Here is an 18,038-nt window from a genome sequence, read left to right on the forward strand (position 1 = left end):
ATGACGTTTGAGTGGAGACCTGAGGATACTAATAAGGACAACAGTCTCAGAGATTGTTTTTTCCCCCGCAGAGAGGTGCCTTAACTTAGTATAAGACACACAGGGCTTGGAATCAGACAGGCTTGGGCCAGTGAAGGACTGGACTCTGGTTCCCTGCGCAAAGAGGAGACCAAAGTCTTCATCTTGGCTTCCGAGTGGGGGGCGGAGGGGGAAGCGTTCATACGCTCAGAATCCTCTGCGAAGCCCAAACCTGTACATCCAGCCAGAGGCGGATGACGATAAAACAATAATAGCCTTCTATACTCATCAATCCCTCCCCAGTTTACAGTGTTTTTATCTTCTTTGAACCCAAAATAGAAAGAAACAGATGGCACACTCAAAGTGGTTGATTGGAGCAAGTCAATTGATGGGGACATCTTTAAAGGTGTGGGCAGCTGGCTGGAGCTCTCCCAAGTGCCCCTCCAAGTCCCCCCACCCCCTTCTCCCTTCTGGCTTGGAGGGGGAGGGGGCCGACCTGAATGGGCCACGTCAACGACCTTGCAAGCCCTCTGACACCCAGCAGGGGGTCATCAATGCAGGACAATGGGTAGAAGATCCGAGGGAGGGGGAAGGAGAATGAGGTCATCTAATGTGCCTGGTGTCCTTATAAGAAGAGGAAATTAGGACACAGACACACATCGAAGAGACACCATATGAAGACACAGGGAGAAGAAGGCCATGTGTAAGCCATGGGGGGCACCCTCAGGAGGAACCAACCCTGCCAACACCTTGATCTTAGACTTCCAAGACTCCAGAACTGTGAGAAGATAAACTTCTGATATTTAAGCCACCCAGTCTGTGGCACTTTGTTACGGCAGCTTGAACAAACTAATACAATAGGAAGCTGAGTAAACAGAGACTTTTCTTCCCACCATATCACAGGCATTTGGAGGATGCGGTCCTGTAGGTTTGCTTGTGCAGGTTCTTGGACCCACACAGCAGACAGTCAGACTCCTTCTGCAGTACCACTCCATTGTTCAAGGCCAAGGTGAATGGCCCAGCCTCAGAAAGCCATGTACCATTGCTCTGCTCCTTGGCTACAGTCCGCACGGCCCCCCAACCCAACCCAATCCAGCTGGTCACCAGCCACCTCTGCGCTTTTGAACAAGGACTAATGAAAGCATCCGTTCAGATGCATCTACACTTAAGCTCAAGTCAGCTGATCATGAATCAGGGACACCATCTTTCACCCAGCTATGCAGAGTGACGAAGACCCTGGACGTCTTTACCTCCCTCTCTTCTGCTCCCAACAGCATGATCCCAATGTCTTAACTCCTCCCTGTTCATTTTCCTTATCTGTAGAGTGGGTATAATAATCGTACCTGCTTCACAGGGTACTTGCAAGGGCTAAAGCATTGAATTCATATGAAAGTGCTTCGTAAGCTTTAATGTTTCCTACACAGGCTAAGGAGTCATTAACTCAACAAAATGTTGAGTGTTTACCTCGTACCAGACCCTGTATAAGGCATGCATTACATTGCAGGCATCCAAAGCATACTAATTGGATGATTTGAATGCACTAAGATATAAATGGCATGGAGTCTTTGCCCTCGCAGACTCCAAACATAAAGGAAGAGATGGACATTTTAAAGGCAATAATGCAGGTGGCGAGGGCTCTGTGTAGAGTTACCCAGGTGCTGCCACAGCCCAAGTCAGCCTCCTGCCCCCATCGGTGAGTCTGGGAAGGTTTGCAGGAAGACAGGGTACCTAGGTGGCTAGTGAAGGCAGAAAACAAGAGTTAGCCTGGTTAGGGTTGCTAATTGCAAGGAAGGAAGGACATATCCCATCCAGGCACAGACAGTAAAAATGAAAGCATTGAAGCATGTGCGTCTTCGTTTCGCTTCTTCCAGAAGCTTACCTTCAGACAAAGATTCGAGTGCAAGTAATTTGCTTGGAAGTGGTCCCAGGAAACCCACCCAGGTAGACAGGAGAGTAAGAAGGAAGGTAGGGAAAGGAAAGTAACCCATTAATGAGGGATTATCAGACTAGTTACCTATGTGGGCGACTGGAGCTGAATCCCAGTGGAGAATTCAGACAGTGGTGTAGAAAGCATCCCTCAGAGTTATCTGGCCCAAGGCGTGAAGTTGCTGAGAACTCTACACCTGTTCCCATCAGTCATTTGTTAAGAGCAGCTCCTGAGGGGGCATTGATTTCCTGGAGCTTTCAGCCTGCAGCTCACATGGGCAGAGTGCCCTCTAGTGGCCACAGAAAAACTCCATGCAAAGAAACGCAAGGGCTGGCTGACTGCCGGACCTTGGAAGAGAGAAAGCAGGCAGGGCACCTACAGCATCCGCTACAGTGGACACAGAAAGTACAAATGCTTCGGTGTTTCTGGGACACAAGGTCCAACACAGGGAATTGCAGGCAATGAAGCTGAAGAGACAGGAGGAGGGGAGCGCAGGAATATGTGAATATATGTCATGCTCATGTGTCTCAGCTTTGTCCTGAGGACAGTTGGAGGAGGGCTTTAAGAAAAGGAGAGCCATGGTCAATATTGTATCATTGAAATATCACTCTGGCCGCCATATGGAGCATGACTTTGGATGAGATAAGACCAGTCCTGAACCCAGGATAAGGCTCTCATATTAATAGCCAAGGAGGAAAACAGGAAGGGCCTGATAGAAAGAAATGATGGGAGGGTTAGAAAAAAATATTTAGGAGACACAAAGAAACCCAGGCAGCCTTGGTAATTTATTGAATCTGAATATGATGGGGAAGAAAGAGTCAAGGTTGACTCTGTTTCTAACTTTGATGACTTGTCAATGCTGGTGCCACCAACTGAGTCAGAGAATGAAGGATTAGGAACAGGTTTAGGTGGAGAGGAAATGCATTCAGGTGCAGCATTTATGATTTGAGGAGCGCAAGGGCAACCCAGCATGAGACACAGGAGCTTGAAGCCCAAGGAGAACCGACTTGGAAATAGGATTTTAGAGACTCACACATGAAAGGCTGAGAGTGAACGAGATAGCCCAGGGAAGTATGTAAACTTTGAACCACGCAGTGAGTCAAGGACAGAACCATAGCAATCACCAACATTTAAGACAGTAGATAAGCAAAAAATAAATCCTTGAAGGGGCCAGGCACAAGGAAAACAGATGCGGCATAACTAGAGCATAGAGTCAGGAGATTTATGAACTTGGGTGTGGTCACCACACCAATTTGCAGGGGTGTCCAGGAAGACTTGGACAGGGATTCGTGTAGAGGTTTTCCCATTTTGGCTGGCAGTCTGACCTGCTCCCGTTTCATTTCATTTCAGCCTGAGATGTGAATGGACATGGAGAGAAGTAGGAATAGGCAGTGGAGAAAACTAGTTTGAGAAGTTTGGATGAGAATGAAGAGAGGTTGGTAGTCACAAGTGTCTGCAGGCTCCAGGGCACCTTGTACTTTTTCTTATAGGAGACACTTACAGGAAGTGGAGGAGGAGAGGAGAAAGAAAGAAGAAAGAAAAGGATCACTGTAGGAGGACGTTGCTGAAGAAGTTAGAGGGGGATCGAGAGATGAGGAAGAAGCATTGATCTTCATCAGGAGAAGGGAAAATGCATTGTCTGGAGTGGAAGCAGAAGAGATGAAAATACAATGAACTACCTGACTGTATGAGTATGGAACGTGAGAGCCTCAGAGACAAGATCATCTACTGAGGGGAATCAAGTGCACAGGGAAGTTAAGGAGAGTGGTGTGTGTTGGGACTAGCCACTGGGGAGAACAGAAAAGGAAGCTGACCAAGGACAGAATGATGGGCAGGCAGAACTCTGGGCCCAACTGAGGCTGGAGACCATGCATTATCGATGGTCGCGGTCCACATGGTGATGACGTTAAGGTGTCGATGAGATGGTGTCGGAGCCCCCGTTCTCTGTCCTCTCTGTGGGTACCTGGGCGTGGCTGCAGGTGCAGGTACACACAGAGAGCATCACGGCAGACCCTCACCTCTGATGACTGTTTCTGGCTCCCTCTGTGTGTCTCTCTGTCCAGGAGCTGTATTCTCAATCCTATGATGCCGTTGGGGTGATGTTTGCCTCCATCCCAGGGTTTGCAGACTTCTACTCTCAGACTGAAATGAACAACCAAGGAGTGGAATGCCTACGCCTGCTGAATGAGATCATTGCCGACTTCGATGAGGTAAACAGAAGCCTGAGAAATTTACAATCGCAAAGAAGCATCCGTGTTGTCATAGCATTGTGTTGCTCATTGTAACCGATTTCTGCACTTAAAGAATTCCAGACTGCATTGTAAACACAAACATGCATCATCTAATCTAGTTAACACAATTATCACACAAGATAAACCCTGTCTTCGCTCCTGGAGGATCAGGAATGTAAGCTTCAAAGAGGCTAGAAACTTAACCCAAGGTCACATAACTCGCAAATGGCAAAAGCAGGACTTGATCGGAGGCCAGTGCTACGCAGGCAGTGGCATCACAGAGACTGGGCACTGATGGGGACATTTCTCCATCTGCTCAAATTACCAAAGATAAAACCATCAATTAGCATTTGGTCAGAGACCTAATCAAAATATAAACATACCCCAGATGGTACTTTCTTCTTCCAGTTTCCAGGAACAAGGGGGATGCTCATGCTGAACTTTATTTACATTAATAGACTTTGCAGGAGTGGGGCTTCCCCTCCTCACCCCCCAGCTTGAAGTAGGACACCTGTGTCCATCCACTTGCCTAAACCTGAGATGGGAAGTTAGTGAGTAATTGAGAAAATGCCAGGGAAGAAGCCAAGCAAAAAGGTGGGTTCAGCTAACGTCTAGCCTCCTCAGCCTGATCCCCCAGGGAGCTCAGGAGTATCAGTGGTACCACAGAGTGGTCGCCATTGAGGCAAGGCTTTTGTACACCTGTATTGGTCAGCCATTGGCCATGGGCTGCCCTGGTGGGTACGTGTGATCTCCCAGGCATTGCCAGCCAGGGGGCTTCCAGGCCTCTTCCCGAAAAATGGGTACAGCAATACGTTGCCAGCAGCCAGCCCTGATGGCACCCTGGAGGATGGCCCCATAAAGGAGAGCTGAGTTGGGTACCAACGGCATCTACTCCATCACCCTAAACAAAGTTCCTTCCCTTAATCCCCACCTTCCATCTAGAGAGTCCTGTGGAGTCCTTCTTCTGAATAGCCCTCAGATCTGCCCCTCACCATCTCACAGTCAAAGCTGCCCTTGTCTTGCTTTAGGCCATATTGTTTCTCACCTGGATGACCACAGTCATCTTTCCATTCACCCTCCTGCATCTGACCATCACCAACCACCAAAAGCTGGAGTATTTTGTCACATTCTTTTGAAACCCAAAATCCATTGGTGTCTCCCTTTGCCAGTTCCTCAGAAGGCCACCGAGGCTTTGCACGTACTGCTCCTGTATCCTCTCCAGCCTTACCTCCCGCCATATGCCACCTGGTCCACCATCCAGCACCATCTCACTACTTAGAAGCCATCACAAGCCCACCTGGCCATTTCACATACTGCTCTTTCCACCTAGAAATCATGCCACCTTCACTGTACCCCATCCTCTCTCCCTTGGCTCCACAGCCAGCAGAAAACCTAGTACTCATGTAACAGTCAATTCAAGCATCATCTGTACTTGTGAAGCCTCTTCTAATCCCCCCTCTACCCAGGTAAATGTTGTCACCCTTTTTTCAATGAAAAACTTACACTCTGAAAAATCTTCCATCATAGAGCATGAAACCCTTCAGTTTACAAATCTGCCTCTTAGTTCTGGGGCAGAGACCCCTCTTACTAATCTCCACAGGTGTCTACCACATGTTGACTTTTTCCATAGATAACATTTAGTTGTTGTTTTTCCCTCACACCAAATCCACAGGGTAGGAATTATTAGCCTTCATTTTATAAATAAGCAAAGCTGAGATTCAGAGACACCAAGAGGGCCCACTGTCACACACCACTAAGTGGCAAAGCCAAGTTTTGAACCCAGGTCCGCCATCCTGTTTTGATTTTTAATCACCATGTGCGTTGATCTTCACTTAACTGGCATTTCATGGTGCTGGTTTTGAAGTCATAAACTCAACAATGGCCGTTTTAGTTGTCCTAGGAATGAGGATGGGAGTCAAGATAAATAAGACACAGTCACTTCTTGCCTTTCATGGGTTCACAGTCCAGTGAGAGACAGAGTGACTATGAGTTCCCTTTACACAAGGAGTCCGTGGTAAGTACACGTGTATAGAGGGCCTTTCAATGTGGAGAATGGAGGGTGATTCTGTGGTAATGGTACCTTTATCCCATTCTCTGTGCTAAGCCATTAACTCGTGAAGATAGAAATTATACTCTTATGTATTCTGTTAAGTCCCCAGGCCCTCCTACTGTGCCTAGAGCACAAGAGATGCTTATAACAGATGCTTACTAAAGTGACCAGTCAACTAATTAACTCATAGGAGACAGAAACCACCTGGCAAATAGTAAGGTGATGATGGGCTAGTCCCATCCAAAACATACTTCCAAAAAATTTTTTTTAAATAGTAGCTCTATTAAAAAGCTCAATCTGACTGAAGGTTGAGACACCAAGCTTTGTGTTATTTTAAAATCTATAGCACCCCATAACCCAAAAGTTCTCACTTGCATGTTTTTAAACTGAAATAAATAAATCTGAAGTAAGTCTGTATCTTGGTGCCCCAAATTGTATCGATAGATACCCTCGAGTCTTCCCTATAAAGAGATGGGGGACAGCGCCCCTAGTGGTAGAGATGGGTGTTTGCAGAGGGAAGTTGGAGGGGCTTAGAGAAGGAATTGGTCCAGGAGGCTGAGCTCTAGACCAGGAGGAGGAAAAAGGAGAGATGGGGAAGAGCTGAAAGAGGAGAGAGAGGAGAGGCAGAGACGAGAAGGAGGAAGAAGAAGAAGAGGGGCAAAGGGGAGGAAGAAGAAGACAGGAAGCAGAGGAGAAGGAAGAAAGAAGAGAATGTAGTCAACAGGAAGGGGGGGGAAAAAGGCTTTCCCTGGCTTGCCAACCCCAAGCACTGTCAGCCTTTCTCACGTGGGTCCTTGGGTCACCTGGACCTGCCTTCTTTCTTTGGGTCAAAAGAGACCCTCTAGATTCTGCCCCCACTAAGCTCCAGCCAGACACCCTTCAGTAACCATACCGCTCTTCTTGCTGATGCAGTTGCCACAGGAACTTGGCTCCGAGGAAGACTGAACATTGCACAGAGCACATGCTCAGGACTGGGTTTGCAATAGCCCAGCACCAGGGCTCCTCACCCCCCGCCCCCGCCCCGGCCTCATCGAAGGCTGAAGAGCCCTCTCACATCTCGGGGCTCCACGCAGACTAGAGGATGAACAAGGGACTGATTAGGAACCCCACTGTGACTCCAGAGACTTTTAGCTAGAGAGTGGATAGAGTTGCCGTGTGGTTAGTAAATGAAATAGCGAAGCCTCTTACTGCCTCCTGATTAACTTCTGAAAAGGAGGTAGCCTTGCCTGGACCTGAAACTGGCCCTCAGCCGAGTAGTTCCGAAGAGAGGAGAGGAAGGAAGAGTTCCACCTTCCCCCAGGAACCTGGGGAAGTGCAGCTGTAAGCAGGCAGAGGGAGGGGGGTGGGCAGGCAAAGGCATGTCCGGACGCTCCTGCCAACCCTTTCCGTGCTCCCCACCTCCTACTACACAAGCTCCATGGCTAGAAAAACCCCCCTCACTCTTTACAACTGAAATTGGAAATCACTTACTCAGGGAAGCCGTCCCAGATCCTCCAGATTTTATCAAAATCATCCATCCTCTTTATTCCTACTCCCGGTATGTTTCCACCATAAACTTTACTAAAATTGAGCTAGGACACATGTTAGTGTGATGATTTATCTAACATCTGACACCCCTGCCTGGGCTGTTGGTTCCGTGATGGCTAGGACCTCATGTGTCTTGTTCATCAGACATTGTAGAAGCTCAGCGAATAGTTGCTGAATTAGCTTCCCACGGCTGCTGTAACAAATGACCACAAAGTTAGTGGCTTGAAATAACAGCAATTCATCCTCTTATAGATTAGAGGTCAGAATCCAGAATGGATCTCACGGGGCTAATCAAGGTGTCAGCAAGGCAGTGTTGCTTCTGGAAGCTCCAGGGGAGAATTCTTTCTTTGCCTTTTCCAGCTTCTAAAGGCCCCTGTCTTGCTTGGCTTGTGGCCCCTTTCTCTGTCTTTAAAGCCAGCAATCATATCACTCTGACTTCTGCTTCCTCCGTCACATCTTCTCTGCCTCCTGCCTTCCTCTTTCACTTACAAGAACCCTTGTGATTACACTGAGCCCGTTACTGAGTCCAAGCTCATACTGCTTGCCAAACGACAGGCCAATAAATCGAGAGACGAGTTGCTGGGACAAGAAATAGCGACTTTATTCAGAAAGCCAGCAGACAGAGAAGATGGTGAACTAGTGTCCTAAGGAACCATCTTGCCTGCGTTTGGATGCTAGTTTCTTTTATAGAAGAAAGAGAGGGGAAGTGAGGAGGCAAAGTAAAAAGAAAAGAAAGCAGTACGTTGTTGCATATGTCCTGGTTCCAGCCAGACTCCGGAGGGGATGTGTTAATTTCCTCTTTCCTGCAGCCATTCATAGGTGGGCCTGGTCAGGATGATTCCTGTGAGCTTAAAGTAAGGTATTTTAGCTTAACCCTCAGGCATGAGACGCAGGGTTCCTGGAGATGGGCCATTATGTATACTTTAAGCCTATAGGCAGCATCACTTTAGTGATTAACTTATAGCAAAAGCAATAGAATACAAAGGTTAAAGTAAAAGAAATGGATCTGATACGGAGTCAGATTTGTTCTTCCTATTACAAGCCCACACAGATAACCCAGGAAATTGCCCCATCACAAAATCATTCACTTAATAACATCTGCAAAGTCCTTTTTACTACGTAAGGTAACATATCCACAGGTTCCAGGGACTAAGACATGGACTTTTGGGGTCGGGGGGACAAGCAGAGAGAGCATCATTCTCTTAGCACAGTTGCTAAACAAGAGACCAAGGTTTCCCTTCCTTAGCATTAAAATCCAAACTGCAGGTGAGGATGGAGGAAATGGCAAGGATGGTACCCATTCTTCCATACAGGTATTCATTCATCCCTACTGTGTGCTAGGCTCTGTCTAGGTGCTGAGTAGTAAATACGACAGGCAAAAATACCTGCCTCCAGGAATTTTACATTTTAGTAGGAAAGATGACAGTAAATAAGCACAGTCAGGGATAAGTGCTAAGGAGAGAAGATAAAGCAGGAAGAAGATGAGAATATGTATGTGGGGACAGGATATTGTGTTCAGTTTTGCATGGGGTGATCAGCAAGACCCCACTGGGATGACATTTGAGGAAAGACCTGGAAGAGGTGAGGGATGAGCCATGTAGTTGTCTGAAGGAAGAGCGTCCCAACAGGGGAACAGCAAATGCAAAGGTCCTGAGGCAGAAACAGGCCTGGCTTGTTAGGATCAGCAAGGAGGTCAGTGTGGCTGGAACAGAGTGAGTGAAGGGGACAGGGCATGGCAGGTCTTGCAGGGCATGGTGAAGACTCCGGCTTTGACCCTGAGTAGAACGGGAAGCCACAGAGCAGGGACATGGTCTGACTTACATTTAAACAGGATCACTCTGGCTGCCATGCTGGGAGTGTGGAGGTAAGGATTGGGATTAGGTACGTTATTGCAATACAATAACCAGGTGTAAACTAATGGTGGCATAGACCAGGGTACTGGCAGGAAATGCTAAGATTTTTAAATACATGCTGAGAGTAAAGCCAAAAGGATGTGTTGATGGATTTGGGAATATTGGCAATTTCTTCTTTAAACTAATAAGATAGCTTTGTTTATTTCAAAGATTCTTAGAAACAGACCTACTCCTTAAAGAGTATCTGGTCACACCCATCTCGGCACTTGGCACTTAGCAGGTGCTCAATAAATATCTGTTGAGATCCTGAATGTTTGATTCTCAGAGAGAAAAGTGGCTACCTCAAGGATGCTCAGCCAGTCCGAGGTGGTCCTCACTGTGGGCCAGGGGCCTGTTTCCGGGAGCCCCAGGCTGCTGGAAGCACAAATACCAGGGCTGACACTGTTGCCTGGATCTGTTTCAGCTGCTTGGTGAAGACCGGTTTCAAGACATTGAAAAGATTAAGACCATCGGCAGCACCTACATGGCCGTGTCAGGCCTGTCACCTGACAAACAGGTAAAGGAATGCTTTGGACTCAGCCACAGCCTATGGCAGGGACCTCACTCTGGTCAGGTCGCTGAAGGTGGTGGGGCTGTCATCACCAGGAAACCTGGGGACAGGTAGGGAGAAAATCCGATGAAGTGGATATTCTAGGTGTGTGCGGTACCTTTGCTCCCGAGGTAAGCAGGCTCTACTGGGTGCACTGATGCTTCTTTATGATTGAAAAGCCTCTAGGCTTCATTCTGAACCTCGCTGTTCACTTGATGAACAAAATCAGGACCAAGAAATACCCTGGTTATGATTTATTTGCGGTGTTACTAAATCCCTGATCCCAGCCTGTTTTATTCTTACTTTTGTTTTCTCCTCCAAAAGTAATAATAATAGCTCTGTTATTATTAATTAAATAATAATAATAGCTCTGTTATTACTAATTAAATAATAATAATAGCTCTGCTTTTACTAATTAAATAATAATAATAGCTCTGCTTTTTTGAGAGGTGACTGTGCCAGACACTAGTGTTAAGTGGGAAACTAACATCCACCTGCCAGGGCCCGTGGATGAATTACCTGAGATAGAGTCATGCTAGCCACACAAAGCCTTGCACCTGGCAGGTCCTCCATAAATGCTCTATGGAAATGGGCATAAGCTGCCAGGGAAAGGAATCCTTATTCCTCCTCATCCTTCTTTGCTCGCTTTCCAACTAAAAACCTAGAACTATTCCAAGACTATCTGAGAAGAAACCCTTGATAGTCATTAGGTACATGTGCACATCACTCTGTCACAGGGGTCCAGAAAGACATCCCCCAGGCCAAATCCAGCCCACCATCTGTTTTTTTGTTTGTTTGTTTGTTTCTGGTTTTTGTTGTTGTCAACATGCAGTTTTATTTTCTGAGGCAAATCACTTAACCTCTTTAAATTTAAACATTCTTATAAAATGCAAGGGTTGTCTAGTTGAACTCTATAGGTGTGCCAGTAACTCAGGACCCAAACATGAATAAATCTTATTTTGCCCTTATGTTATTCACAAACTAGGGACTGGCAGAGATGTAAATTAACAGTTGCAGGCCAGTGTGCAGTCTAAGCTAAGAAATGTAAGCAAAGAGTTGGGAGAGCAAAGAAGTATAATAATATATAGAGAGTGACCTAAGTGCTTCCAAATTACAAAAAGGATTGGTGATATTTTTGCCTTTAATGACAAATTTCATTGCAAATTGCTACACATTTCAAATCCTATACAAAGAAAATTTGAAATATCTCTTTTCAGCAATGGTCCTCTCAAATAGACACACTAATATTCTAGATATTACCATTATGCCATATCTTTATAGGCACAGCATATATGTAATAGTACTATCTATTGAAGACTTGGTTAGTCCTGCTTAGTAAATGTTTAACAATTAGGGAGAGTTAAATCATTATACAACAAGTTCATTAAAATGACTTTATTACTGTGGTAAAGAATCTGAGCTTTGTCAAATATTTCCAGTGTTAAAAATATACAAATAGGTTTATATTTTACAATAAAAATACTATCAAAAAGTAATGACAGTTAAATCAGTTCTTAAATGGTGGGCATGGTTAGAACTTGTAGAAAGGAAGTGAAATGTGATCAAAAAGGGAATTGTGGAGGACATTCAAGATGGCGGAGGAGTAAGACTTGGAGATCACCTTCCTCCCCACAAATACATCAAAAATACATCTACATGTGGAACAACTCCTGCAGAACACCTACTGAACGCTGGCAGAGGACCTCAGACCTCCCAAAAGGCAAGAAACTCCCCACATACCTAGCCATGTGGCTGACAGGGTCTTGGTATTCCAGCCAGGTGTCAGGCCTGAGCCTCTGAGGTGGGAGAGCTGAGTTCAGTACATTGGACCACCAGACACCTCCCTGCTCCACGTAATATCAATTGGCGAGAGCTCGCCCAGAGATCTCTGTCTCAACGCTAAGACCCAGCTCTGCTCAACAAACAGCAAGCCACAGTGCTGGACAACCCTATGCCAAACAACTAGCAAGACAGGAACACAACCCCACCCATTAGCAGAGAGGCTGCCTAAAATCATAATAAGGTCACAGACACCCTAAAACACACCACCGGACACAGTCCTGCCCACCAGAAAGACAAGATCCAGCCTCATCCACCAGAACACAGGCACCAGTCCCCTCCACCAGGAAGCCTACACAACCCACTGAACCAATCTTACCCACTGGGGGCAGACAGCAAAAACAACAGGAACTACGAACCTGCAGCCTGTGAAAAAGAGACCCCAAACACAGTAAGTAAAGCAAAATGAGAAGACAGAGAAATACACAGCACATGAAGGAGCAAGGTAAAAACCCACCAGACCAAACAAATGAAGAGGAAATAGGCAGTCTACCTGAAAAAGAATTCAGAGTAATGATAGTAAAAATGATCCAAAATCTTTGAAATAGAATGGGGAAAATACAAGAAACGTTTAACAAGGAACTAGAAGAACTAAAGAGCAAACAAACAATGATGAACAACACAATAAATGAAATTAAAAATTCTCTAGAAGGGATCAATAGCAGAATAACTGAGGCAGAAGAACAGATAAGTGACCTGGAAGATAAAATAGTGGAAATAACTACAGCAGAGCAGAATAAAGAAAAAAGAACGAAAAGAATCGAGGACAGTCTCAGAAACCTCTGGGACAACATTAAACACACCAACATTCGAATTACAGGAGTCCCAGAAGAAGAAGAGAAAAAGAAAGGGACTGAGAAAATATTGGAAGAGATTATAGTTGAAAACTTCCCTAATATGGGAAAGGAAATAGTCAAGTCCAGGAAATGCAGTGAGTCCCATACAGGATAAATCCAAGGAGAAACACGCCAAGACACATATTGATCAAACTATCAAAAATTAAATACAAACAAAAAATATTAAAAGCAGCAAGGGAAAAGCAACAAATAACATACAAGGGAATCCCCATAAGGTTAACAGCGGATCTTTCAGCAGAAACTCAACAAGCCAGAAGGGAGGGGCAGGACATATTTGAAGTGATGAAAGGGAAAAACCTACAACCAAGATGACTCTACCCAGCAAGGATCTCATTCAGATTCGATGGAGAAATTAAAACCTTTACAGACAAGTAAAAGTAAAGAGAATTGAGCACCACCAAACCAGCTTTACAACAAATGCTAAAGGAACTTCTCTAGGCAGGAAACACAAGAGAAGGAAAAGACCTACAATAACAAACCCAAAACAATTAAGGAAATGGTAATAGGAACATACATATCGATAATTACCTTAAATGTAAATGTATTAAATGCTCCAACCCAAAGACGTAGACTGGCTGAATGGATACAAAGACAACACCCGTATATATGCTGTCTACAAGAGACCCACTTCAGACCTAGGGACACAAACAGACTGAAAGTGAGGGGATGGAAAAAGATATTCCATGCAAATGGAAATCAAAAGAAAGTTGGCATAGGAATTCTCATATCAGACGAAATAGACTTTAAAATAAAGACTATTACAAGAGACAAAGAAGGACACTACATAATGATCAAGAGATCAATCCAAGAAGATATAACAAGTGTAAATATTTATGCATCCAACATAGGAGCACCTCAATACATAAGGCAAATGTTAACAGCCAAAAAGGGGAAATCGACAGTTGCACAATAGTAGTAGAGGACTTTAACACCCCACGTTCACCAATGGACAGATCATCCAAAATGAACACAAATAAGGAAACACAAGCTTTAAATGATACATTAAACAAGATGGACTTAATTGATATTTATCGGACATTTCATCCAAACACAACAGAATACACTTTCTTCTCAAGTGCTCATGGAACATTCTCCAGGATAGATCATATCTTCGGTCACAAATCAAGCCTTAGTAAATTTAAGAAAATTGAAATCGTATCAAGTATCTTTGCCGACCACAATGCTATGACACTAGATATCAATTACAGGAAAAAATCTGTAAAAAATACAAACAGATGGAGGGTAAACAATACACTACTAAATAACCAAAAGATCACTGAAGAAATCAAAGAGGAAAGCAAAAAATACCTAGAAACAAATGACATTGAAAACACGACAACCCAAAACCTATGGGATGCAGCAAAGCAGTTCTAAGAGGGAAGTTTGTAGCAACACAATCCTACCACAGAAAACAAGAAAAATCTCAAATAAACAACCTAACCTTACACCTAAAGCAATTAGAGAAAGGAGAACAAGAAAACCCCAAAGTTAACAGAAGGAAAGAAATCAAAGATCAGATCAGAAATAAATGAAAAAGAAATGAAGGAAACGATCGCAAAGATCAATAAAACTAAAAGCTGGTTCTTTGAGGAGATAAACAAAATTGATAAACCATTAGCCAGACTCATCAAGAAAAAAAGGGAGAAGACTCAAATCAACAGAATTCGAAATGAAAAAGGAGAAGTAACAACTGACACTGCAGAAATACAAAGGATCATGAGAGGTTACTATAAGCAACTATATGCCAATAAAATGGACAACCTGGAAGAAATGGACAAATTCTTAGAAAAGCACAACCTTCCGAGACTGAACCAGGAAGAAATGGAAAATATCAACAGACCAATCACAAGCACTGAAATTGAAACTGTGATTAAAAATTTCCAACAAACAAAAGCCCAGGACCAGATGGCTTCACAGGCAAATTCTATCAAACATTTAGAGAAGAGCTAACACCTATCCTTCTCAAACTCTTGAGAAGGAGTATATTTCTCAAAATATAGCAGAGGAAGGAACACTCCCAAACTCATTCTATGAGGCCACCATCACCCTGATGCCAAAACCAGACAAAGATGTCACAAAAAAAGAAAACTACAGGCCAATATCACTGATGAACATAGATGCAAAAATCCTCAACAAAATACTATCAAACAGAATGCAACAGCACATTAAAAGGATCATACACCATGATCAAGTGGGGTTTATCCCAGGAATGCAAGGATTCTTCAATACGTGCAAACCAATCAATGTGATACACCATACTAACAAACTGAGGGATAAAAACCATATGATAATCTCAGTAGATGCAGAAAAAGCTTTCAACAAAATTCAACACCTATTTATGATAAAAACTCTCCAGAAAGAAGGCATAGAGGGAACTTATCTCAACATAATAAAGACCATATATGACAAACCCACAGCCAACATCATTCTCAATGGTGAAAAACTGAAACCATTTCCACTAAGATCAGGAGTAAGACAAGGTTGTCCACTCTCACCACTATTATTCAACTTAGTTTTGGAAGTTTTAGCCACAGCAGTCAGAGACGAAAAAGAAATAAAAGGGATCCAAATCAGAAAAGATGAAGTAAAACTGTCACTGTTTGCAGATGACATGATACTATACATAGAGAATCCTAAAGATGCTACCAGAAAACTACTAAAGCTAATCAATGAATTTGGTAAAGTAGCAGGATACAAAATTAATGCACAGAAATCTCTTGCATTCCGATACACTAATGATGAAAAATCTGAAAGAGAAATTAAGGAAACACTCCCATTTACCATTACAACTAAAACAATAAAATACCTAGGAATAAACCTACCTACGGAGACAAAAGACCTGTATGCAGAAAACTATAAGACACTGATGAAAGAAATTAAAGATGATACAAACAGATGGAGAGATATACCATGTTCTTGGATTGGAAGAATCAACACTGTGAAAATGACTATACTACCCAAAGCAATCTACAGATTCAATGCAATCCCTATCAAATTACCACTGGCATTTTTCACAGAACTACAACAAAAAATTTCACAATTTGTATGGAAACACAAAAGACCCTGAATAACCAAAGCAATCTTGAGAAAGAAAAATGGAGCTGGAGGAATCAGGCTCCCTGACTTCACACTATACTACAAAGCTACAGTCATCAAGACAGTATGGTACTGGCACAAAAACAGAAATATAGGTCAATGGAACAAGAGAGAAATCCCAGAGATAAGCCCACGCACATATGGTCACCTTATTTTTGATAAAGGAGGCAAGAATATACAATGGAGAAAAGACAGCCTCTTCAATCAGTGGTGCTGGGAAAACTCAACAGCTACGTGTAAAAGAATGAAATGAGAACACTCCCTAACACCATACACAAAAATAAACTCAAAATGGATTAAAGACCTAAATGGAAGGCCAGACACTATCAAACTCTTAGAGGAAAACATAGGCAGAACACTCTATGACATAAATCACAGCAAGATCCTTTTTGACCCACTTCCCTCCTAGAGAAATGGAAGTAAAAACAAAAATAAACAAATGGACCTCATGAAACTTAAAAGCTTTTGCACAGCAAAGGAAACCATAAACAAGATGAAAAGACAACCCTCAGAATGGGAGAAAATATTTGCAAACGAAGCAACTGACAAAGGATTAATCTCCAAAGCATACAAGCAGCTCATGCAGCTCAATATCAAAAAACAGCCCAATCCCAAAATGGGCAGAAGACCTAAATAGACATTTCTCTGAAGAAGATATACAGATTGCCAACAAATACATGAAAGGATGCTCAACATCACTAATCATTAGAGAAATGCAAATCAAAACTACAATGAGGTATCACCTCACACCAGTCAGAATGGCCATCATCAAAAAATCTAGGAACAATAAATGCTGGAGAGGGTGTGGAGAAAAGGGAGCACTGTTGGTGGGAATGTAAATTGATACAGCCACTATGGAGAACAGTATGGAGGTTCCTTAAAAAACTAAAAATAGAACTACCATATGACCCAGCAATCCCACTACTGGGCATATACCCTGAGAAAACCATAATTCAAAAAGAGTCATGTACCACAATGTTCATTGTAGCTCTATTTACAATAGCCAGGACATGGAAGCAACCTAAGTGTCCATCAACAGATGGATGGATAAAGAAGTTGTGGCACATGTATACAATGGAATATTACTCAGACGTAAAAAGAAACAAAATTGAGTTATTTGTAGTGAGGTGGGTGGACCTAGAATCTGTCATACAGAGTGAAGTAAGTCAGAAAGAGAAAAACAAATACCGTATGCTAACACATATACATGGAATCTAAAAAAAAAATGGTTCTGAAGAACCTAGAAGCAGGATAGGAATAAAGACACAGATGCAGAGAATGGATTTAAGGACATGGGGAGGGGGAAGGGTAAGCTGGGACCAAGTGAGAGAGTGGCATGGACATATATACACTACCAAATGTAAAATAGATAGCTAGTGGGAAGCAGCCGCATAGCACAGGGAGATCAGCTCGGTGCTTTGTGACCCCCTAGAGGGGTGGGATAGGGAGGGTGGGAGGGAGACGCAAGAGGGAGGAGATATGGGGATATATGTATACGTATAGCTGATTCACTTTGTTGTGCGGCAGAAACTAACAACAATGTAAAGCAATTATACTCCAATAAAGATGTTAAAAAATTCTTTTTTAATAAAATAAATTTTCTGAAAAAAGGGAATTCTTAGGTACAGCTGGCAACAGTGTGGGTGAATATAGAAAACGTGGATTTTGTACTGGGCCAGTAGCTGTCAAGGAATATGTAAGTGAATCTTTGAAACCTAGATATGATTCTTTCATATAAATAGTTTAATGAAGTATAATTAAACCAGAGTATATATTGTAGTTATAATTTAAAATTATACCCCCAAAGCACAAATACACAAACATTTATCAAATATTGTATTTCAAGGCCTCATTGACTTCGGAGCTTCTAATGAAATTTTAAGTATTTTCTCCTCAGCATCACCACCTCCAAAAACAAATTTAAATGTGAATAATTAACATTGTATAGGTTTTAGTTTGATGTGGTGGCGATGGTAGAAGGTGTAAACACTGGATGCTAGCATTAGAAGTATTGATTAAAAAATAACTTCAGTTTGGAAATACTGATAGAC

General features: G+C 43.3%; 1 protein-coding gene across 3 annotated transcripts in view; it reads left to right on the plus strand.

Annotated features, from left to right (window-relative positions):
- The window catches only part of ADCY8 (adenylate cyclase 8), a 224,915-nt gene that overhangs the window by 202,719 nt on the left and 4,158 nt on the right, over positions 1–18,038 (plus strand). For all 3 annotated transcript variants that reach the window (XM_036830371.1, XM_036830369.1, XM_036830370.1), the window contains 2 exons: positions 4,009–4,155; positions 10,070–10,162. In XM_036830371.1, the coding sequence (XP_036686266.1) occupies positions 4,009–4,155; positions 10,070–10,162 (240 nt within the window). The remainder of the gene's footprint in view (positions 1–4,008; positions 4,156–10,069; positions 10,163–18,038) is intronic.

The sequence above is a fragment of the Balaenoptera musculus genome, chromosome 17, assembly GCF_009873245.2.
Source record: "Balaenoptera musculus isolate JJ_BM4_2016_0621 chromosome 17, mBalMus1.pri.v3, whole genome shotgun sequence".
NCBI classification, from domain to species: domain Eukaryota; kingdom Metazoa; phylum Chordata; class Mammalia; order Artiodactyla; family Balaenopteridae; genus Balaenoptera; species Balaenoptera musculus.